Source organism: Salvia splendens, chromosome 15 (genome assembly GCF_004379255.2).
Source record: "Salvia splendens isolate huo1 chromosome 15, SspV2, whole genome shotgun sequence".
NCBI lineage: Eukaryota > Viridiplantae > Streptophyta > Magnoliopsida > Lamiales > Lamiaceae > Salvia > Salvia splendens.
Window position 1 is genome coordinate 26,560,124 of NC_056046.1, and position 24,686 is coordinate 26,584,809.

At 40.9% G+C, this 24,686-nt stretch overlaps 3 protein-coding genes across 8 annotated transcripts; all 3 read left to right on the forward strand.

The window, feature by feature from the left end:
- Positions 1 to 6,052: 6,052 nt before the first annotated feature.
- On the forward strand, positions 6,053 to 11,652 carry LOC121768252 (pentatricopeptide repeat-containing protein At2g03380, mitochondrial). 6 transcript variants are annotated; one of them, XM_042164681.1, is made up of 3 exons: positions 6,053 to 6,191; positions 6,285 to 9,794; positions 10,162 to 11,652. In XM_042164681.1, exon 2 carries the CDS (start codon positions 6,330 to 6,332, stop codon positions 8,394 to 8,396), a length of 2,067 nt encoding a protein of 688 aa, XP_042020615.1. In that variant the 5' UTR covers positions 6,053 to 6,191; positions 6,285 to 6,329; the 3' UTR covers positions 8,397 to 9,794; positions 10,162 to 11,652. The 6 variants fall into 6 exon arrangements, with proteins under 6 accessions (XP_042020615.1, XP_042020614.1, XP_042020616.1 ...); XM_042164680.1 differs by having other exon boundaries at positions 6,059 to 8,450; positions 9,026 to 9,794; XM_042164682.1 differs by having other exon boundaries at positions 6,059 to 6,195.
- Positions 11,140 to 11,502, forward strand: LOC121766934 (nodulin-related protein 1-like). Its single transcript, XM_042163161.1, has one exon. The coding sequence runs from the start codon at positions 11,140 to 11,142 to the stop codon at positions 11,500 to 11,502; it is 363 nt and encodes a 120-aa protein (XP_042019095.1).
- Positions 11,653 to 16,551: 4,899 nt separating the features above from the next.
- On the forward strand, positions 16,552 to 18,933 carry LOC121766556. Its single transcript, XM_042162821.1, has 2 exons — positions 16,552 to 16,696; positions 17,893 to 18,933. The coding sequence occupies exon 2, from the start codon at positions 17,993 to 17,995 to the stop codon at positions 18,782 to 18,784; it is 792 nt and encodes a 263-aa protein (XP_042018755.1). The 5' UTR covers positions 16,552 to 16,696; positions 17,893 to 17,992; the 3' UTR covers positions 18,785 to 18,933.
- Positions 18,934 to 24,686: the final 5,753 nt, after the last annotated feature.

Here is a 24,686-nt window from a genome sequence, read left to right on the forward strand (position 1 = left end):
TGACGATATTACCCTTTTGTTGATATTTTGTCTACTATTTATTGAAATTTGTGAGCTTTAATCTCATCCACTCATTTCAAAATCTAAGGGTGTAGATTTAGTTTTAATTTTTTATTGTGGTGTTATAAGCATTAGAAGATAACCCCATATATATATATATATATATATATATATTATTTTCTTTTTATCTTCTAAAATACTAAGTACTATTGTTCTTACCTTAATTCACAATAACATACAACCAATTAAAATTTAATAATGTATGATATACTAATAGAACGTGAGTGAAATGAGTTGGTGGAAAGTGAAATGTACCTACCATATATAGTAAAAATAAATTGTGATTCCTAATGACTGATAGACTAAAATGATATACCGAGCTCTTAATGGCGAACGAAGGTAGTAGTGCTTAAAATGGGTCCTACATTACGCTCATGACGAGCGAAGGTAGTACTACTTAAAATGGTCCTACGTTACAGTTAGTACTGTTATATACTACTAGTATTTGGATAGAATTGAAGATTGGTAAGAGGGAAAGAAGTTAAAATTTGGGTATGAAATTGTTAGAAAATGAATTGATTCGGCATTAACGATGGAGAATCAATTACTGTAATCAAGGATGAACATAATATATTTCAGAAAATAGAATGATTTGTTTAACTAGTATAGAACTTACCATGTACATGTTTCTACTCCCTATTTAAAGGGATCTCTACAAAGAGAAATACACATTTCATTCTAACCTATCGTTCTCTACCATTCTCTCTTTCAATTATGTTTTCTGCACCATTTAACATGGTACTAGAGCATGACTCAGAAAAGTTTCATCATCGTCCCTAAAACCTTTCCCGACCTTTAGCAAAAACCTGTAGAAAACCTTCCAAACATGTCAGAAACTGATCAAAATACCAGTTCATCCCAGTCGGATGAAATTGCCCGGCAAATTGCCGAAATCATGAGTAAAAGTCTTGCCATGATAATACCTCAAACACCCAAACCAGAAACCACAGAAAACCCACCAGAAAAACCAGTTGTGTACAAAATTGATACACAACCTCTCCACATCGAAGGAAGTAAGTTAAATGGAGACAATTACTCCGAATGGGCCGTGTTGATGAAGACGACTATAAGCGGCAGGGGAATGGTATCTCACGTTACCGGAGTGTCGTCTTCCCCGCCACGAACAGATTCAGCCTTCCCGCAATGGCAACAAGCCGATCATTGCGTGTTTACATGGCTTACACAGAACATCGAACCGCGGCTGGTTAGCCGGGTGTTGAAACAACCGACTGCCAAACACATATGGGATGCATTGGCAGTCACCTACGGGAGCGGAGGAGACAAACTCCAAATTTACGACATGCACATCAAAGCCGGTATGGTGAAACAAGGTAATCAATCGTTGGAAAAGGTATGGAGCACCCTACAGGATCTATGGATGTCGATAGATCAGAAACGAACAAATCCTATGAAGTACCTTGAGGATATGGAAATACACGACAATTGGATCCAAGAACAGAGATTATACACCTTCCTAACTGCCATTGATGGGAAATACGAATCAACAAAGAGGGAAATAGTTAAAATGGAACCACTTCCCTCGGTCGATCTTGCGTATAATCTGATCAAGCAGGAAGAAACACGATCTCAAGTGTTGCAGTCAGGAACCACAACCACTGCAGATGGCATCGGGGCTGGACTCATCGCCCGAGGAGGATCGAACCAGTCCAGCGGCAGCTCGAGGGGCGGCAGCAATCGGGGTGGAGGTGGTTGGAACCGGCGAAGCAACGATGAAGACAAATCCAAGCTTGTTTGTTCCTATTGCAAAAAGAAGAAACAGAAAAAAGAATCATGCTTCGAATTGATCGGATTTCCCGATTGGTGGGAGGAGAAACTTGGCAAGAATCTGGGGGCTCCACCGCCGAATCGCACACCCTGGAACCACGGAGGTCACACGGCGGCAGCCGTCGGAGGAGATGGAGGAGGATATCCTCACGCCGCCACCGAGGGCAACAGGGAAGTCGCACAAACTCGGGGCGGCGATAGAGGAACTGCATCGACCGGCGACTCACACCGGCGCTGCCAATTTCGCTGGAGGAACGGTGATAGCGGACTGGACGGAAGCAGAATTCGGGAGAATGGAGGAAGACATGGCGGCGGGTGGAGGTAATGTAGGGTTTGATGGATTTTTTATTAAAAATCCCCAAACTCTACAAAATTCTCGCTTTTCCCCAAAATTTAGATAAATTACCTTATACACCCCATTTATTACCCAATGACCCCCGAACTTATATTTCGTGCAAATCAGACCCCATATTGTGTGATATTCCTGTAAATGCCCAAATTGTGTGTAAGAATAGATTTCAGCCCCTAGAAAACTTGGGAATTGCATATAAGGTGTCTAATGAACATGAGAAAAATGATAGATGGATATTTGATTGTGGGGCGACAGACACAATAACTTATGATGCCTCAGATCTTACAGGGATTCAAAACCCTCAGAAATCCCATATTCAGACAGCTAATGGGGAGTTTACAAAAGTTGAAGGGGCGGGGACCGTGAAAATATCACCTACTCTTCAATTATCTAACTGCCTTTACATTCGTTCGATATCTCACAAATTGTTGTCTATTAGCCATGTCACGAAGGAATTAAATTGCACCTTATTGATGCAACCACATTTTTGTCTGCTGCAGGATATCCGAACCGGGGAAATAATTGGATGTGGCATTGAACGTGATGGACTGTACTATGTAGACGAGATAGCTCAAAAAGGAACCGCCATGCTAACTCACGGGTCAACCGATAGGAAAGCTTGGCTTTGGCATCGGCGCTTGGGACATCCGTCTATCGGTTACTTAAATTTATTATTTCCCGATTTTGTTTCAAAACATGAGGAGTACTGTGAAACCTGTTTTTGGCCAAAAGCCACCGAACTTCTTATCCTTTGAATAATACTCATGTTGATTTTCCATTTTCATTAATTCACTCTAATGTTTGGGGGCCCGCACCTTTTACTGGGGGACAGGGACTTAGATACTACTTAGTTTTTGTAGATGACTGCACTCGCATGACTTGGGTGTACTTCATGAAACAAAAATTCGAGGTTTTTACATATTTTTCACATTTCTTTAACCTCATCAAAACCAGTACCAGCACTCTATAAAAATCCTAAGATCAGATAATGGGAGGGAATTTGTTAATTCTGTTATGACTAAATTTTTTCAAGAAAATGGTCTGATTCACCAAACCAGTTGTGCCTATACTCCCGAACAAAATGGTGTAGCCAAAAGGAAAAACCGTTCCCTCCTAGAAATGACCCGCTCTATGCTCATTGAATCAAAAGCCCCGCAACATTTTTGGCCAGAAGCCACTGCCACCTCAACCTACCTATTAAACAGATTACCCACAAGTATCCTCAAACACCAAACACCACTCCAAGCCCTATCATCCTTCACTAAAATTCCACCACCCTTAACTCTTGATTTGGGTGCTCTGTTTTTGTTCATACCCCAAAACATGAACGAACCAAACTTTCTCCGTGTGCGATTAAGTGTGTCTTCGTAGGGTACGAGGTAAACCAAAAGGGGTATAGATGCTTTGACCCTAAAACCAACCGACTGTTTGTCACCATGAATTGCAATTTCCTTGAAACCGAGTACTTCTATACCCATCTCAGCGGCCAGGGGGAGAATAGTAAGGACCCGCTAAGTTGGATATCAGCGCCAATGCCAACACCAACGCCAAGTAATCTAGAAGTGGACCTAACAGAGACGGCAGTAAGCGGCTCCGCTAAGCAAGTCTCTGAAGTAGGACAGTTCGTCCCTGAAGGTGACACTCAGCCAACTACTTCCTCGTTGAGGCTATCCAATGTATGTTTTGATAACCATGTTCATCCGGTTCCCTTTACGACTAATGATGAACGTGTAGATGAAGAAACAGAGCCCTTTGTGGAAAGCACAAATGAGGAAACTAGTGAAGATGAGGAGGTCGAAGGAGTTGACCCCGACACATGGGGATACATCCTCCCCCATCGGTCGAACAGGAAGGCTCGCTACTCCGTCGCTTGCCTAGCGACAAGTCACCTGTCAGAAATGGCTCAAGCATTTGAAAAGGCACTATATGAGGAAAAAGAGATTCCACAGTCATGGGAAGAGGCTATGAGACATAAGCACTGGAGAGAGGCGATGCAAAAGGAAATAGATGCATTAATTCAGAACAACACTTGGGAATCGTGTGTTTTACCCAAAGGGAAGCGACCTGTGGGATGTCGATGGGTTTTCACTATCAAGAGGAGACCAGATGGCTCAGTGGAGAGGTACAAAGCACGGCTAGTTGCAAAGAGCTATACTCAGACATATGGGGTAGACTATTCAGAAACCTTCTCCCCAGTGGCCAAGATGAACACAATCCGAGTCTTATTGTCTGTGGCGGCAAATAGGGATTGGCCATTGCACCAATTCGATGTGACGAATGCTTTTCTTCATGGTGAGCTGAAGAAGGAAGAAGAAGTGTATATGGAGGCTCCTCCAGGATTCATAGCAGGCTTCAAGATGGGTGAAGGATGTAGGCTAAGGAAAACTCTATATGGGTTGAAGCAGTCCCCAAGAGTATGGTTTGGGAAGTTCGTCGGGGCAATGATCCGTTATGGGTATAAACAGAGCAACTCCGACCATACTTTATTTCTGAAGAAAAGAGGAGATAAAATCATTTGCTTGATTATTTACGTCGATGACATGATCATCACAGGTGATGACTTGGAAGAGATTGAGAGCTTGAAGAAGAATCTGTTTCAGGAGTTAGAGATGAAAGACCTAGGGGATCTCAAGTATTTCCTTGGGATTGAGGTATTGAGATCACAGAGAGGGATCTTTTTGAGACAAAGAAAGTACATTCTGGACATCCTAGCAGAGACGGGTCTCCTAGAGTGTAAGCCGGCAGAAACACCTATAGCAGTTAATCATGGATTGCAGATTAATGATAAGGTCAAGTTGACAGATCGAAGTGGATATCAGCGACTGGTTGGAAAACTTATCTATCTATCTATCTATCACACACCAGGCCAGACATTGCCTACGCTGTAGGGATCGTGAGTCAGTTCATGCATCGGCCACAAACAGATCATATGGAAGCAGCGCTCAGAATTTGTCGATATCTGAAGGGGACAACAGGACATGGAGTATTGTTCTCTAAAAATGATAACCTTGAGATACATGGATACACGGATGCTGATTGGGCCGGGAATCCCAATGACAGGAGGTCAACCACTGGGTACTTTACCTTTGTTCGAGGTAACTTGGTAACTTGGAGAAGTAAGAAACAGAAAGTGGTGGCCCTCTCGAGTGCTGAGGCAGAGTTTCGTGGGATTAAAAGTGGTCTAACTAAGATAATGTGGCTAAGAAGGTTGATGAAAGAACTTGGCCTCACTCCTAGCAAGAAGTGTCGACTATACTGTGATAACAAGGCTGCTATAAGCATTTAAGAGAATCCTGTTCAACATGATTGGACTAAGCACGTGGAGGTGGACAAGCATTTCATCAAAGAGAATATCGAAGGTGGTGTTGTTGAACTACCGTTTGTACGCTTAGAAGATCAGCTTGCCGATATACTGACAAAGGTAGTTAATGTTAGAAGCTTTGAGGATGCACTTTGCAAATTGAGTATCGGAGACCCCACTACTCAATTTGAGGGGAGTGTTAGAAAAGGAATTGATTCTGCATTAACTATGGAGAATCAATTACTGTAATCAAGGATGAACATAATATATTTTAGAAAATAGAATGATTTTTTTAGCTAGTATAGAACTTAGCATATACATGTTTCTACTCCCTATTTAAAGGGATCTCTACATAGAGAAATACACATCTCATTCTAACCTATCGTTCTCTACCATTCTCTCTTTCAATTATGTTTTCTGCACCATTTAACAGAAATAATACAACAAAGAGGGCTATTGGGGCTTATGAATTAGTGGGATCGAAGGCCCAACAAATTGAAGCCCATATTAATCAAAAGTGGGCCGTCGTTATTCTGCCGACGAACCGATGATGGCAACAATTTCACGTTTTCTCTCTCATCTGATCTTTTCTGCAATTCAATGTTCTTCGGAAATTAGGAACTTCAGCCGTTATTCTCAAAATCCTGCGGCTCTCTTCCAGCTCCACGTTTCCATGCAACACCTTCTCTAAATGTAGGTAATTTCTTTTTTCAATTTCGCATTTTTGTTTTGGGGGCGGCGCGGATGGTTGTGGCGGTGAATAACGGAGCTGTATTGCATGTTCAGTTGTGCCGTATCTTCGTGATTTCAATCGGTTATTTTTCGCGTTTTATGAAGAAATTAGCTTTCGCCCACTTCAAAGTTGCGACCTTTACTTCTTCAGCATCTCACAATCAACAACTCAAGTCCCTCCTTTCAATTTCGGCAAACCCTTTCTACCGCCTCTTAAATCGCTGCAAGACTATGTCTTTGCTTCAACAGACTCACGCCCTTTTGATTGTCAACGGAGAGTCGGTGGACCCTTTATTGAACAGCAAGTTAATCGGTTTGTACGGTTTATTTGGGCAGGTGAGGACTGCCCGCCAGGTGTTTGACGGAATTCCTAACCCGGATATCGCTTCATGTAAAGTGATGATAAGATGGTATTTTATGAATAATTCATATGAAGAGGTCATTACATTCTATAAGTTTATGCAGAGGAGATTCTTTGTTGTTGATAACAATGTGTTCTCGATTGTGTTGAAGGCGTGTAGTGAGCTGAGGGATTTTGGTGAAGGGAGGAAACTGCACTGTTACATTGTTCAAATGGGGAAACCAGATAGCTTTGTGTTGACTGGGCTTGTCGACATGTATGCAAAGTGTGGCGAAGTCGACACTTCTCGTAGGGTTTTTGAGAGGATTTGGGACAGGAATGTGGTGTGTTGGACATCAATGATTGCGGGCTTCGTGCAGAATAATTGCTTGAGAGAAGGCTTGCTACTGTTTAACCGGATGAGGGATTGCTCGGTGGAAGCAAATGCTTACACTTTAGGGATTATAGTGACAGCTTGTGCGAGATTAGGGGCTTTGCACCAAGGCAAATGGGTGCACGGAAATGTGATTAAAAATGGGATCTTGGTGACTTCCTACTTGTTTACTTCCCTTCTTGATATGTATGTGAAATGTGGGGCTGTCAAGGATGCTCGTGTTGTCCTTGATGAGATTTGTGTCATTGATGTTATTTCGTGGACAACAATGATCACGGGATATGCCCAAAACGGGGTTGCTGATGAAGCCTTGCATTTGTTCACCGACAAGAAATGGGGAGATGTTCGTCCTAATTCGGTTACCTTATCGAGTGTGCTCTCAGCTTGTGTGCAGGCAGGCAATGTCTCGTTGGGTTCATCAGTTCACAGTTTAGGGGTCAAACTAGGACAGGATGATTTATATGTCAAGAATGCTCTAGTTGACATGTATGCAAAGTGTCGTAGGATAAAGGATGCCGTTAGTCTGTTTGAGTCTATGGTAGAAAAGGATGTCGTTTCTTGGAACTCAATTATTAGTGGTTATTCTCACAACGGGTACTTGTATGAAGCCCTGAGGTTGTACAATCAGATGAGAACAGATTGCTTTAGGCCTGATCCAGTAACCATGGTGGCAGTCTTATCTGCTTCGGCTAGCTTTGGAGACATCCGATTTGGCTCTTGCATACATGCTTACTCTATAAAAGAAGGCTTCTTGGCATTCAACAACGTCTATGTTGGCACTGCACTTCTAAATCTGTATGCCAAATGTGGCGATGCAGAGTCTGCTCGCACTTTCTTTGACGAGATGGTGGAGAGGAACACAGTCACGTGGAGCGCCATGATTGGTGGGTACGGAAAGCAGGGCGCTTTGAGCAAGTGTCTCGAGCTTTTCAACGACATGGTTAAGGAGAATGTTGAGCCAACTGATATAATATTCACGACAGTGTTATCTGCCTGCAGCCATACCGGGATGATCACAGAGGGCTGGAGTTACTTTGATCAAATGTGTCGCGTATACAACTTTATCCCCTCCACACGACACTATGTATGCATGGTGGATTTGTTGGCCCGGTTTGGGAACCTGGAGGAAGCTTGGGAGTTCATTGAGGAAATGCCGGTGCAGCCTGATTGCACGATTCTCGGATCTTTTCTTCACGGATGCAGTATCCATGAAAGGTTTGATCTTGGGGACTTGGCTGTGAGAAAGATGATCGAGCCTTATCCAGACGATGCAGGGCATTATATGCTTATGGCGAACTTAGATGCTTTGAGAGGTAGATGGGATCGGGTGAGTCAATATAGAGCTGTGATGAAGAGAAGGGGATTGAGGAAGGAGGTCGGAGTTGCTCTTATCGACTCAAGTAAAGATCAGAGGGTGGCGTCGTTTGGTTAAATTATAGAGTAGGGTTGATACAAGGAAAGTGGATCAGTTTATGCTCAAGTTGAGGTGATTTTAAAGAACACGAATCAAGTACACAATTTTGTATTGGTTTATCTCTTTCGGTCTCTGGAAGAAGATGAGTTTCATCATCTAATATCTGTTGCATTGTTTGGAATAATTTTATCAAATTATCTAAAATGGCCAATCAGCATGCACCAAAATATTAGGGGAAATGTGGATTTATTCATTTCTTGGAGTTCAAATGCACAAGTGTTTATTGTTGCTGTACTTCCTGTATTACGATTTCCTGCAATTCTTTCTAGGATTTGTTACGGTATAGGGTGTTGAAAAATAACTTAGTTTGGTATGTTGCTTGAGCAATAATTGAAGCTGTGATAATGGAGCATTATGTATGGGCTTAAGTGTGTGTAGAACATTTACTTCTGATGCTGTACTACTTTTTACATAAAATAGTTGTATCCAAGTTTGAAACCCATATGCTATATTCGGGAAAGGAACATATATTTTTAAACCTTTGTTTATAGCCTTATATTGCTTTTCTTGTATTTCTGAAGAATGGTATTCTTGGTCTGCTGAATATCCTAATTCAGTTTCAATCGCGTTTTCTTTTACTTGATCAGATTACTTGTTGAAAGGTGAAACTTTCTCTTAGCAATGGGACGTTTAAGGTTACAATCTAGTATTAATGCAATTGAAGAGGAACCAGAGGACTGTGAGGCTACCTCTTCCACTAAGGCTACGATGGGATCTATGATTAATTCAGAGATTGGAGCAGTACTGGCAATCATGAGAAGGAATGTGAGATGGGGAGGTCGTTATGTATCAGGTGAAGATCAGTTGGAGCACTCTCTCATTCAATCTCTTAAAAACTTGAGAAGACAAGTGTTTTCATGGCAACATGACTGGCGATCAGTCAATCCATCCTTGTATCTCCAGCCATTTCTTGATGTGATTCGGTCAGATGAAACAGGGGCTCCAATTACTGGTGTTGCATTGTCATCTGTGTACAAGATTTTGACTCTTGATGTACTGGATAAAAATACAGTCAATGTTGATGATGCCATGCATCTGGTAGTTGATGCAGTTACGAGCTGTAGATTCGAGGTAACTGACCCTACCTCTGAAGAGGTTGTATTAACAAAGATACTTCAAGTTCTATTGGCTTGCATGAAAAGTAAAGCATCAGTGATGTTGAGCAATCAACATGTGTGTACCATTGTGAACACCTGTTTCCGGGCAGTACATCAAGCTGGTGCAAAAGGCGAACTCTTACAGAGGATAGCTCGTCATACAATGCATGAACTTATTAGATGCATTTTTTCGCACCTTCCAGATGTTGACAATACAGAACGGTCAATAGTTAAGGGAGGCAGTTCTGTAAAAAATGAGGTAGTAATTTTCTTCAATCTTTCATTTGATTGTTAACACTGGAGAGGAACCAGAACGGTTGATAGCTTGTGATTGATTTTTAATAGTTATGCTTATGTCCTGTGGTCAGAGATTTTGAAATCCCAGTTTAATTAAGGTTGGGAGCCTCAAATGTTGTTTTCTGGTCTATTATATTCATGTGGGTGTCACTTGGACAAAAAGAAAGATAAGACTGATGCAGTACGAGTTATAAGGGACACTGTCCCACTGGATAAAATTTTGTTGGATGGGCTGATAATGTTCTCTCTAATTTGCTAACTTCAGAGTGCATCCGTGCTGTATCTAATTGTGATGCTTGTCGCTCAATTAGCACTATTTTTATGTGTAGGTCTTCGTGGGGATTGATGCACTATTTGAGTTCTTCATCTAGCCATGTGAACAGTATGATGGATGAGAATAGTGCCAGGGGTGACAATGGGAAGGAAGGATGTTGTTCCATATGAGTTCTACAACTTTATCCCCTCCACACGACACTATGTATGCATGGTGGATTTGTTGGCCCAGTTTGGGAACCTGGAGGAAGCTTGGGAGTTCATTGAGGGAATGCCGGTGCATCCTGATTGCACGATTCTCGGATCTTTTCTTCACGGATGCAGTATCCATGAAAGGTTTGATCTTGGGGACTTGGCTGTGAGAAAGATGATCGAGCTTTATCCAGACGATGCAGGGCATTATATGCTTATGGCGAACTTAGATGCTTTGAGATGTAGATGGGATCGGGTGAGTCAATATAGAGCTGTGATGAAGAGAAGGGGATTGAGGAAGGAGGTCGGAGTTGCTCTTATCGACTCAAGTAAAGATCAGAGGGTGGCGTCGTTTGGTTAAATTATAGAGTATGGTTGATACAAGGAAAGTGGATCAGTTTATGCTCAAGTTGAGGTGATGTTAAAGAACATGAATCCACTACACAATTTTGTATTGGTTTATATGTTTCGGTCTCTAGAAGAAGATGAGTTTCACCATCTAAAGTGAATTCATATTAAACTATTCTTTTATAAGTACTGGCATGGCAGATTACTCCAATAATCGGTACTACTCAAAAGTCATTGGTTGAAATGGGATTCAATTGGGTCATTTTGCAAGCCCACGTCCAGGACCATTTGAAGCCCAACCCACTTGACAACTCTATCTGGTCAGCCCAATAAATATTAGCCCATTTAAAAATCAGGTCAATTGTCAAGGGAGTATTAATATTATTGTTCATTTATGAGATGATAACAAAAACATCTCATTCTCAACTCTACACCACACACTTGACTTCCTCCTTCTCTTCCACTAGCTAGAATTCAAGTTTCCCTCAAACAAGATGGATTCCAAGAATCATAGCGAGAAGAAATCATCGAACGCTAGTCTTTTGTCGGACGCCAAGGTGGTTGCGGAGGCGGCTCGGGCCCAGTTCGGCAGCCACCCCGGGAAGTACGACAAGGCGAAGGCGGCCGGGTCGGCCGCCCACCTCCTCGACGCTGCGTCTGAGTATGGGAAACTAGACGAGACCAAGGGAGTGGGCAAGTACGTTCAGCAAGCCGAGGACTATCTGCGCCGCTACAGCCATCATCAGCCTTCCGAGAAGCCGGGTGAGCCCGTTGGCAAGCCGTCGCACGCCGCCGCCGAGTCCCAAGGCGGATATGGTGATCTGGTGAAGGCTGCCGCCGGTTTCTTTAACAAATAGTTAGTGGTAATAAGTTAATTATTGCTATTAGTATTTGTTAATTTGCACTTAGAGTGTGTTGGATTTGGGTTTTCTAAGATACTGTTAAGGTTGTGATTCTTGGGATCATCGATAGCATATTATTTGTTTGATACGTCTATTTTGGGTGAAGCTAAACTCGCACGAATTTGTTTTTGAATTATTCAAAAAGCCTTAGACTAATCCAAAAAGCCTCAAACTAATTAGAAGTGGATAGCCACTTATATATATTATATACTAATCCAACTCCCCTAGCTTATCTGATAAGAGATAAGTATGTTTGTAAATTGAACCCAATAGTGATAATTAATTGATTAGGATTTAGGCTGCTGTTTGCCTATGTGTTTGTTAAGATTGGTGTAATTCATCCATGTCAGCTTTAAGTAAATAATTAAAATACTCTCTCTGTCCCATAATAGATTAGATGACATATTTAGGAAATGACACGGAATTTAGGGAGATGTTGCTTTATGTGTCAAATGAAGAGAAAAAATAGTATATTTATATTAATGTGAGAGAGAACTTTGGACAAACTAAAAAGGAAAGTGTGACAACTATTATGAGATGGACGATGAAGGAAGTAAGACCATCAGCAGTGGGGCGCCCTAAGGCGCGCCCTATGGCGCGCCACGTTAGCATTTTTATCCTCCTCATTCTCCACCTGCAGTGGGGCGCCCTAAGGCGCGCCCTATGACGCGCCACATCATCATTTTGTTGTTTTGTTTAATTAATTTAACTGTTTTCAAATAACACGTAACGAGTAAAAAAAACGACTAAATAACAAGCGGCGAAGTTTTAATAAAAAAAATTACACCATTCAACTAAAAAAAGAAAAAAACTAAGTCGGGTCAATTCCCAACTTCCTACGCAACTCATCGAGTAATGCACGGAGATACTCGGCTTGTTCGGGGTCGGTGCACTTCTTGAGGGCCTTGTGCGTCTGCAACATCGTCCTTGCCATCGACGCTGTAGCTAACGATGCAAACGTGGTGGACGTCTGTGTCGGGAGCTCATCCGGGTCCGGATCAGGAGTTGCAGCGGTCGACGATGACGTCGCGGTCGCCTTCCCCTTGGCCTTCGCAGCCTTGACGCCGGGAGGACACCGGTGTGCCGGAACTCCCTTCATCCACGTACGTCCGGTTGAGGTCAACCGGGTTAGTGCCGCTGCCGCTGCTCGTGTAGTCACCAGCTTCGGTGACCTTCGTCCTCTTCGGCGCACCAGTGTGCAGAATTCCACCTTGGAACTTCTGCTTCTCCCTCAAGAGCGCCCAGATGGCCTCGTGCTTGAACTCGCCGAACATCGACCGGTACGACAACATCGCTTTAGAGCGCACGTCGTGCACGCTCTCGCCGCTCCCCTGTGATCGCGCGCACTTCTCGAACTCCGCCGAGTACAAGTTCACTTGCTTCTTGATTTGATCCCAGTGCTTGCGGAGTTGCTCACGCTTGCGCTTGTATGCGGTCGGCGGCTTGACCGAATTGTAGAGGTCCGCGATGCGCTCCCAGTACGTGGTCTGTCTCTGGTTGTTGGCGAATATCGGATCTTCCGATATATCTACCCAACACCGGGTCAAAGTGAGAGTTTCGTCGCCGGTATAGTTCGTACGACCGGGGGCGTACTCATCGCAGTCACCGGGAGACGGCAACTTCTGCGCCCGCTGCCGGTTCCGCTTCGCCTTCCCCTTGGCGGCACCGGTCGCTGCGGGGGCGGGATCGGCCGATGCGGTTGGGCGGTGCGGCGACGGCTCCATATCAGACAACCCATACGATTCCGTACTGAAATCGGGATCGTAATGGGTGTTGTCGCCGAACGAACGATAATCGCCGGGTTCTGTACGTGGCCAATGCGCCTCTCCGCTAAACGTAGGGCTATTGGGGCTTGAATCCATTTCGTAGTAATTATGTAAATGTAAGTTTCGAAGATGAAATCGTGTGAAATGAAATATTACAAATGAACGCTATTTATAAAAAAACGAAACCGCGTGCCATCGTCCGCGTGCCATCGTCTGCGGCCTTCACAATGGGGCGGACGATGTCGCATCGTGCGTGACGTCCGCAATGGAGCGGACGATGGCGCGGACGATGGCCATCGTCCGCGGTTTAAGTCGCGCCCGAAGCATAGGCCGCGACTATCGTCCGCGGCCTATGCCACACACCCACAGTGGGGGCGGACGATGAATGGCGCGGACGATGCGCGCCATCGGGCGTGCCATCGTCCGCCCATTGCGGATGGTCTAATATTTTAGTGCCTTTATTTGTTTGGGAATTGTTCATTAGGATCCTATTTATGTTTTTATTATTGGTGAATACAATATGTAATACAGTACATATTAATTAAGTTTAATTATGTTTGGTGTAATGCAAGCAACTTATTTTAGATTTGTAACTTATCAACATGAATCGCCTAATTAATTTTGTTTGGAAATGTGGAATTAGTAGAAATTTTATAAAAAAAATCTAATCTGTGTTTTGGATTTCGACGTTCGTTCTCACTCCACCAAATTTTTAAACGGTGATTGGTTGAGTGAAACTCATACTTAAAAATATTTATTTTCTATTTTTTAAGTGGGACCAAGCCCTTCCCAAGTGAAAAAACATGATGGATTTGATCCTATATACTTCCTCCGTCCCATAAAAATATATCTACTTATCATTTTCATTCGCCCCATAAAAATATAGACATTTCTATTTATAGAAAGTTCTCTTTACTCATTATTTATAGAGGTGGGGAAGCGGTTCCTGGTTCTCGGTTAACCGAGAACCGAAAAAATACGGATGAGGTTCGGTTTTGGTTAGTTAGTTTTGGATTTAGGCGATTCTCGGTTCTAACCGAAGAACCGTAATAGTTGATTGAATTTTAATTTTTCACTATATTCATTTTAATCAATCATCTATTAAATTAAATAAAAATTGTAAATGACCCTAAGTCATTGACTAAGAAGAACGGTTGCTGCTCTTTCTGAAAAAGAACCGTCGTTGTTCTCTCCTCTCCCTTCTTCTCTATTGTTGCTGTGCCGACCGCCACTGCTTCTTCGACCTCCATTGCTCTCCCCTCCTCGCCACTCTTCTCGGTAGTTGTTGTTCCAACGCGGTTGCTGTACCGACCACCGCTGCTTCTCTGACAGATGTTTCTCTCTCCTCCTAGCCACTCTTCTCTACTGCTTCTGTTCCGACGCTGCCATTGCGCCGACCGTTGCTATTGCTGCATCGCTTCTCCGACCACAATTGATTTCGGTTCCTTCAGTGGAACCGAAGAACTTGTAGGTCATAATCGATCGGTTCCTTGAGGAACCGAACCGACTAAGGGTTCGGTTTCGGTTCTAGATTTTGAAAAAAATGGGAGTCGGTTAACCGACTAATCGGTTCGGTCCGACCGAACTGACCGAATCCCCAGGCCTGATTATTTATATATATCAATTTATTTACAATTTATACCACTATGTCCCACCATTACAACACATGAAACATTAATAATAATATGGGTCCCACTATCCCCAGACATTATTTTAACTACCCTTCTCATTTCTCTTACTTTATCAATTGTGCATTAATTTCCATATTATTTCATACGCTCATATATTTATGGGATGGAGGAAGTATTTATATGCAAATTCTACAATAGTTTAATCAAATAATGTGTGCGATTATTCTTGATACTGCAGTCGGTATGAAATAAATGAAGTGTGGCGGCAGTAAGTAGGGATGTCAGTGCAGCCTGAAATTTGTGGGCTGGCCCGAATAGCCCGCTAAATTTAGAGGGTTCGGGTTGGAAATTTTTAACCCATAAAACTGTATACAACCTGATTAGCTCGCACCCGATTAACCTGCAACCCGATAAAATTACATACATCCCGATAGCCCACACCGGATTAACATGCAATCCGATAGGGCCAGGCTCGAAACCCGATGGGTTGACCTGGTGGGTTAGACCTAGGTACATCTATTTTCTACTATTTTGTCATGTTTGACACATAATTCGATATTTCATTAATTATTTTTATAATATAAATAACTATAAAAAATAACATTAATTTTATATTTAATATATATATATGGCAGATTTTAATTAATAATAATAAAAAAATAAACTAAAAAGTTCATATTAATCATACAAAATACTCTATTTCTTAAATATGCTTTAGAATTTCTTAAAACATTGGAGTACTAAAATTTTATTTTATTTATATAAATTTTAAATTAGTATGTAATTATGTTTGACATTAAACATAATCCGTGTCTTAAATTTATCATAATTAAATGATTTACATCCTATAAAAATGACTATTTTTAATCATTATATATTGGACTGACTACATGTTAATTTTATCGGTAGTAATCCGATTAGTCCGCTGGGCTAGCCCGAAACCCGAACATTTAGGATTAGGGTTGAATATTTATAGTCTGATAAAATCAAAATTCGATTAACCCGTAACCCGAGTAGGATTGGTCCGAAATGCATTGGGCTGATCCAATCAGCATCCCTAGTAGACAGATAACTAATTTATATTGATGGACATAAAAAATTTATATAGATGCAACAAAATTGATGGTCAATTATTATTTTCTATAATTTAAAAGTGTTAGTCTGCAAATTACCACTATATTATACAGTATCCGTTCCTAAAAATTATGAACATTTGATTTGATACGAGTTTTTGTGTAGAGTAGTTAAAATAAAAAAGAGGGAGAGCAATATTTCATACTTTTTCAATAATGGATGGATTTAAAAAAATTCAATAACTAATTTATATAGATGGACTTAAAAATTTATAAGTCCATTACCTTCTATTTGCAAAACCACCTATGACTTATGAGTCACAAACAACTCTCTCTCACACGCTACAATGAATAAATATTTTTTATGCAGCCAAACATAGTTATGTTATATATTTGGATAGAATTTAAAAGTGGTAAGAAAAAGAAGTTAAAATTTTGGTGTACAACAAAAAGGAGTATTTGGGCTTTTGAACCGAACAAATTGAAGCCCATATTAATCAAAATTGGGCCGTCGCTATTTTGCCGACGCGCCGATGATTCTAACAATTTCAAGTTTTCTCTCTCATCTGATCTTTTCTGCAATTCAATGCTCTTCGAAAATGAGAAATTTCAGCCGTTATTCTCAAAATCCTGCGGCTCTCTTTCAGCTCCACGGTTCCATGCAATCCCTTTTCTAAATGTAAGTGATTTCTTTTCTAATTTCGGATTTTTGTTTTGGGGGCGGCGCGGATGGTTGTGGCGGTGAATAACGGAGCTGTATTGCATGTTCAATTGTGCCGTATCTTCGTGATTTCAGCTTTTCACAGTATTAAAATCGGTTTTTTTTTGCGTTTTATGAAAAAATAGCACTCTGATTACGGTGAATTATGTAGGTTGAGCGGATCTCAATTTTTTGAAAATTGATTAGTTGATTTTCATTTAATTTGGTTATTGAAATCTGGCTGTAATGAATTGATACTCCTCGTGATTATGCAGAGACATAGTATGAAAATAGAGGAATGGATTGAACGGTGTTGATATCTGTGCATTTTTTTACAATTTTGTGGATTTTTCCTTTTAATATATAATCCTCCTTGATTAGTTGTGATAGTTTACATTTTTGGAGTTTCTGGATCTCCTTTGTTTAGTTGAGTGATTGGATGAGTTTACTCCGGGAATAGGGGTTTCCTTTGATCTTTACTAAAGCAGAGTTATTTGCATTGTTGTGTATCTGAGTCAGTTTTTAATGGTAGTTGCTAACACCAAAAGGCAAGTTGAATTCATAATTTTTAAGGATTAGCTAATTTGATGCACAAGGGGGGGGGGGGGGGGGGGTCGGGGTCATGTGAAGGACCCCATGGATTTTGGATGGGACTTGTTAGTTGAATGTTGGAGATAGGAACTTCATGAATTTGTGGACTTGTATACCCTCTCTTGTTTAGAAGATTAAAAACCTTAGAAGCTAGTCCCTGATCATTCAAGGACTCTACAACACTATAAAGATTAGAGATAACTTAGAAATGAGAAATGGGAAGAGCCACGGTATCAATAGGTGAATTAGGTTTGTCATTTACTATATGGGTTATCTTTGAATGCGAGGACTCTGAACCCTCATCTTTTGCAACTTAATAATTTGTCAGGAATGAAATAATTTATGTCTGTTTTTTCTTATGTTTTTTTAGATGTGAATCATATGATGCTATTGAAAATAAAACGTGGTTAATAATATATTTCTATCAGCTATACAAGCTATGCCATTTCCTTTTTCATGTAGTCTAGGCTATAGCTGTGTTAAATGTAGGAGAAACTGAGCAAGAAGTTCTCTTTTTTTTATGAATCTAGTACTCCAATTGATATTTGTTGCTGACCATCTCGCTCTTTGCTGTTCTGAATCAGGTTCGATCATTTAGCAAGTCCCAGAACATGTAAGATTCAACGAGTCTTTTCTGCTATAGGCTGAAACACCATAGCTTTGTCAAGTTTTCTGGAATCCATCATGTGGAAATCTATATCACATTCCATTAGAGGGTTTGGGCAAAAGAAAAACATTGCCGAGCTAGCCAGGGGTTGCCATGAAACATCAGATGATGAGATCTCTTCAAATGCTAGCACTGACGAAGGGCTGGAATGTCCAATATGCTGGGAATCATTCAATATTGTCAAGAACGTGCCTTATGTTTTATGGTGCGGCCACAGCCTCTGCAAGAACTGCATCTTGGGACTTCGTTTGGCTACTCTGAAGTTTTCCACGCATCAGATCCAGATTCCCTTTTTTGTTTCCTGTCCTTGGTGCAATTTGCTGACATTTCGTTTCCTTTACAAGGGTAATATTAGATTTCCAAGCAAGAACTTCTTCATACTGTGGATGGTGGAGAGCAGAAACGGGGAGAGGGTGAAGGCACTTTCCTCCATCTGCAGAGATCGTCAACAAATATGGTCTAAACGGTGCCCTCCAACTACCGGAGATAGCTCCTCTGACGCCACCAACAGGAGGGTGCATCATCTTGGTCATCCAAGCTACATAAATAACCACAGCCGCTACAGAGATAGATTCACTCCCGAAAGGCTCCAGATGTCCTTCCACAAATCCCTCGACTTCTTCATTAGAGCGATGGCCAAGTTTCCACTGGTCCTCCTTCTCATGATCGTCATGTTTGCATTACCTGCGTGTGCTGCTATCCTAATGCTCTACTTGGCAATAACAATTCTCGTTGCGGTTCCAGCCTTCTTGGTGCTGTATTTTGCATATCCCGTGCTGGATTGGCTAGGACGAGAGATGAGAACTTAGGACCATATTCTTCTATTCAATATCTCTCTTTGTTGTAGTCTTTGATAGACTGGAATTCGGTTGTTGGGCAAGATATGTTGTACATGGAACTAAAGCCCTTTCCTTGTTGATGATGAAAGTGTTGAATAAAAATCTATAAATATAGTAAATATTATGGTTTGAGACTCAAATGCTGATTTTGGGGACATTTAATTGATTAGCAATTTACGAACACAAATGAATCTGTGTATGTTAGAAAACCATACAAATTAACATACCGATATTGTTCAATACTACAATTAGTCTAAATCTGTCCAACAATTCACACAAATGTTAAATTCATCAATTAACATAACAAACACATCACAAATAAAATACTCCAATAGAATTGGGCATGAAAACAATCAAATTGCACAAATTTCACAATTTTCACATAAACTCTTAACATATGGTAAAACACAGCACATTCAAACAAAATAAGATCCAAAACATATTCTCTATCCGTCTCAAACAAAAATAGACACTAATAATCACTTCTATTTTTGTTCTGTTTTCTCTATAATGAAACGGAGCCAATTATCCACTAATACTACTCCAATAATTTAATTCTCTATTTCTCATACTTTACCAATTAAGTATTTAAACTCATGTCATCCCAAAAGAGTCTATTTTTATGGGACAGATGAAGTAAAATACTAACAATATAACAAAACTACAACCTTTTAATCGCCCAACTCGCACAAAGTCCTATCCGCCAAAATGCTACTGCCTCTCTGAAATTAAGTATGTGACGCGTTTTGCTCATACGTCTCATTAAATTTCTGATGCCGCGCTTCTCACAAGACATGAATTTTTAAAATCTTTCCATTTTGGGAAAGTAATTGTTAATTATATCTTCATATTTTGAGGAAAAAAAGAGGCGCAAAACATTTGTTTCAAAGAAGGATTGAAACTGTTTAGGTTAATCAAATGGCAGTGGGTGTGAAATTGGGCAATGCTTCCTTCAATTGACATGTATATGGAACGTGGGTGCATGGATTTGACGGAGAAGGTGTTCAACAAAATGCGTTAAAGAGATGTGATTTGGTGGAACCACAGGCTATGCTATGAATGGTGAGGGAGAGTGCGGTTTAGATGTTAGATGAAATGCAACAGCAAGGGTAGTATTACATTTGTTCATAGCATGTAGCTCGTCCGACATACTCAAGGTGAAACTCGTTGAGGAAGCTAGCTATAGTTAAAATTGAGCCAAGACCCGAGCTAGCTATAGCATCCTTCAATACGAATTAGTTCTCATTAGCTAATGGTCACCCTCCCTGTGAATATTGAACATAATCAGCTGCACAGGCAAGGGCAAGGACACACATAGAATACATTACAAGTGCCGCATGCAAGTTTGTTAAAGTTCCTAATTCTGGAGGAATTCTCCCAATCACATACATATCTAACAGACCATTCCTCTAACTTAACAGTCGAAGTAAAAGATGATTAGCATTCAGACGTGAACACTGTTACTAGTACACACAAGCTATTAAATATGGTGCACAATGCTAGAATTCTAACAGATTCGATCAAATATAACTCCTCCACACACCAAGCCAACTTCACATTCAGATGTGAGATCCCCAACACTCTTACTAGTGAGATTATACAATGTGAAGTACTCAAGCTGGAGACGCCGCGTTCAATCACCTCATCTCGTCGGTCATGAAATACTCAGCCGTTCCTTCACAAGATATTCACATTATATAATTTTGAAACAAACTCATTTCCCCTTTTTCCTTATTTAAAATATTCAAGTCATTTTTTTACTCTATTTTATCTTTTTTTTTTGGTAAAAAAAGGAAGAGCCCGATTACAAACTAGCAAATATAAGAAACACCTAATCTATCATGCATCAATGTCATTCAAGAATATGATGAATGAGACGAATGGAGTAAATATTTAATAATATTACTTCTTTCGTCTCACTTTAAAGTGAAGCATTTTTTATATGACACGAGATTTATATAGCGTTGCTTTATGAATAAATATGGCACGTGAGTAAATATTTAACAATCTAAAATAGAAAATGTTTTATTTTTAATAGTACAGAAGGAGTATTAGAATACTCTAAACATGATGTCAGACACTAATAACACGGAACGAAGGGAAATAACCTCTCTGTCCACGAATATAGTTTCATCCAAATATGGAACTCTCTCAAATTATTAGCACTATTCTATCCAGCTTTTTTCTTTATGCCTCATACTTTATCTACTTTCTTTTCTTTTATATTTTATCTATTTTTTTTCTTCTATTTTACCAATTTTTAGTTAAAACTCTATGTTGTCCACCATGTGATTATTTTTTATGGATGGAGAGAATATAATCGTACAATTTATAGATAAATATGAACAAATCTACATCTTGTAACTTTTTTATTTTAATTTAAAATTGCAGCATAAACTAGAATTTGATAAAATTAATGAATTCTTTTGTTGCATGTCTTTTACAGATAATAGCTTTTGCAATTGATGTCTATAAATTTCTGCTCCCTAGTCCAATTAGAGTATCCGCAATAGCGGACAAGAGGTAGACTAGCGGTTAGTCTGTGGGGAGTGTCCGTCCGCAATAGCGGACAAGAGGTAGGAAGAGAGGTACCCACACCCGAAACCGGACGTTCTAACTCTCGTCCTACCTCTTGTCCGCTATTGCGCGGACAAGAGCACGAAAGTCTCGATTTTTTTATTATTATTTTTATTTATACTCAATATTTACAACTCATTGCATTTCATGTTTTGTATATTTGATAAACACCAACAATTAAAATGGATTAATCGTATTTTTCAATTTGTTTTATTGGCTAGGGCGTCGGCTAGTCCTAGAGCTAGGCTATTATTGTGCAGGATGTCCTAGTGATGTGGTAAGAGGTGTTTTTGGGATGTCCTAGTGCTAGGCTATTGGGATGTCCACACTAGTGTGGATGCTTTTAGGGAAATATTTCTCTTTTCTTCTACCAAGCTAATTAAGATACGAACACGAGAAGTAAGAAAATGGTAATTAGTGTGTTCATTGAAAAGAAAATAAAAGCAGGTAAGTAATAAGAATAAAATATAATAGACTATAAAATAAAAGAAATTTAAAACGTCAAATTTGTTCGTAGAGAAAAATATGCATTACTAATCTGAGATACGAGGAACTAGGGCCGAAAAATCACATGCAGATTGGATCATTATCGGGTCAACTAATAACCCAACATAATAAGTGGAAGGACTTAGAAAGAAGTCGAAAACACGAATAGAATGCGGATCAAGTTATATGGAATGATAACCGAACCGATTGGATCAGTTAGCAAATGTCGTTGCCACTTAATCAATGCAATCTAGCTCTCGCCCTTTCCGCCTTGCCAAAGTAATTTATAACTCCCAATTTTGCACAACTTTAACAGTAAAGCGGCAAGTTCGGGGTCGATCCCACATAGAAGTTGATGTGTCGAGTGTGTGAGTAGTGAACAGGGGGGTTGGCTGCTACCACGCTTTAACTTGGGAGTTTTTAACTACTGGTTTTAATCTAGACAGAATTAAACTAGCTAGCTTGATCAATGAAAATTTAACTACTGGATCAAGTGAATTGCAGGTAATAACAGAAAAGTAAATGCGGGGATTAAAAGTGAAAATAACTTTGATTAAACTAAAAGCTGAGTACAACGTGACCTGTCGACCTCCGCTTCTTCTCCACCGTCTTCTCCAGTTACCTCTTCTCCTTCGGTGAACGGTACCCTAATAGGTTCCCTGATCTCCGCAGTAGGGAAGGCCGTCCGTGGTTTTTTTGTAGGAGTTTTGGCCACTTGCTTTCCTTTTCGTCTGCGCTCAGAATGATAGCGCAAGTACTGCACCTCTTCTGATTCGCTACTTTCCACCGGTGTGTATACCTTCTCCTCAGCATTCTCTCGTCTTGTTCGGTTGAAGGAGAGTCCATTTGAAAGTCGTAGGTGATTTCCATGGAGTGAATGGCGATTTGAGAAAGGTTTTGATAAATAGGCGGGAGCAAACAAAGAAGTGCTATAGGTAGTTGGTAAAAAATAGGGTACGGGTCATTAAGCGTCCTTTTATACTTATATCGCGGCTGTTGGGATCTCCGTGACTGTTCAATCTCTGCGACTCTTTGCGTACATGCGCATCTTTTCAGAATGTCAGCTGGCTTAGCTTCTCCTACACGCTTCTCTTCAGGACATCTTTTCACTACGACAGTTGACACTATCTGACACCCCTCCAATGGCTGCATATGTCCTTTTGCCACCTGTCCCTGATTAATTAAATCATTGCGGCCATTGGTTAGCCCTTGTTGCACTGATCAAGTGGTCCATTATATCCAGATGAAAACTCAATAATTCCACTTGATCAGTTTCTCGCCTTTATTTCTGTCCTTTAACCCTCTAAGAATTGAAATAAAAAAAACTAACACAACAAAAACTAATTGCACTAACTATAAGGACTTGACCAGGTTCCCCCAGGTTGTCACTTGATCATTTTAATGAATTTGAAATGTGTTGTTTGATCAAGCAGACTGCCCAGGAGTACCCGATCACTCCTTATACCTGGTCAATGGTTGAGATTGGGGAAGGTTAGTGGAATTTCTTCCACCACTCCCACTTTGGTCTTGTCTCTGTATGGCTCAACAAGAGGACCATTCACCTCGAAAAAGAACGAATTGGGGGTGTCTCCTTGGTGCGTGCTCGCCTTGATGGTTTCGGGATCTGCCCATTCTGAATTCCACTTCCCTGTCATTAGTTTGATTTGACTCTGGAATGGTAGCTTCCTCTGTTTACCGATGAGTTCTCCCTTTCTCGAGGAGAAGTTGGTCACTTCCTTTTTTTTTCGTGGCTGGGTGCATGCATAAATTCAGATTTATTTCCATCGGGCTTGGTGATTTCCACTTGACGCCTTCTTCACCCAGCCTCAGTTTTTTTCTTGATTGTACCTCCTGTCCATGCAGACTTGGTTCAACTGGACTGTGATACGCCTGGTCGGGGCATGTCCTTGAGGGCATTTGGCAATTCAGGTAGTTGCCTTGTAAACGAGGATTCATTCTTCAGCATTCCTTTTAATGGAGCGGCTTGGTCAGGTGGTCTCTCGACCCTTCTTGGTTGAGTAATCTCTCTTGCCTCGGCTGGTTGTGACGGCTGACAAAATTCCATAATTGCCCTTCTATTGGCTTGATCATCCATTGCTCCAGTCACTGTCCTATCAAACCATTCTGCTGTCTCTCTCTTCAGCTGTTCATCTTCAGTGTAACCAGAGGATGGCTCTTCGAAGGATTCCTTTTTCGAATACTCCTGTTTCCGAGGGCGGATAGCGTTTACTGTTTGTATGCTCTCTCTGCCCTGTGGCTTTTTTGTAGCTTCATTAATGCCGACCGTAAGTCGCTCTCCTTTAAACTCCAGATTAATTGTCCCATGGCGGACGTCAATGACTGTGTTGGCGGTGGATAGGAAAGGTCTCCCCAAAAGGATCTCAATAGATTCCTCTGCTCCTAGTTCCGTCATTTTTATAACAAAGAAATCGGCGGGATACATGAATCTGTTCACCTTGACGATTTCATCTTCCAGAACTCCCTCGGGGTAAATGCAAGACCCGTCTGCTAGCTGTATTTCCATATTAGTTTTGACGAGCTTAGCATTCTCCAGCCTCTTGTATATAGAATATGGCATAATATTGATGGAAGCCCCTAGGTCGCACATTGCGTGCTCCATTTGAACGTTTCTGATGGAAATTAGGAGCGTAAATACCCCTGGGTCAGTTCTCTTGGAGGGAAGATCACTAGGTTGGATCATACCGGTCACTTCCTCTGCTTCGACCGTCCTCCTCTTTTCATCACCCTGTTCACAGATGTTTGACTCTTCTTTCGCTATGACTTGATCAAGGGCTCTGGATTCAAGGCT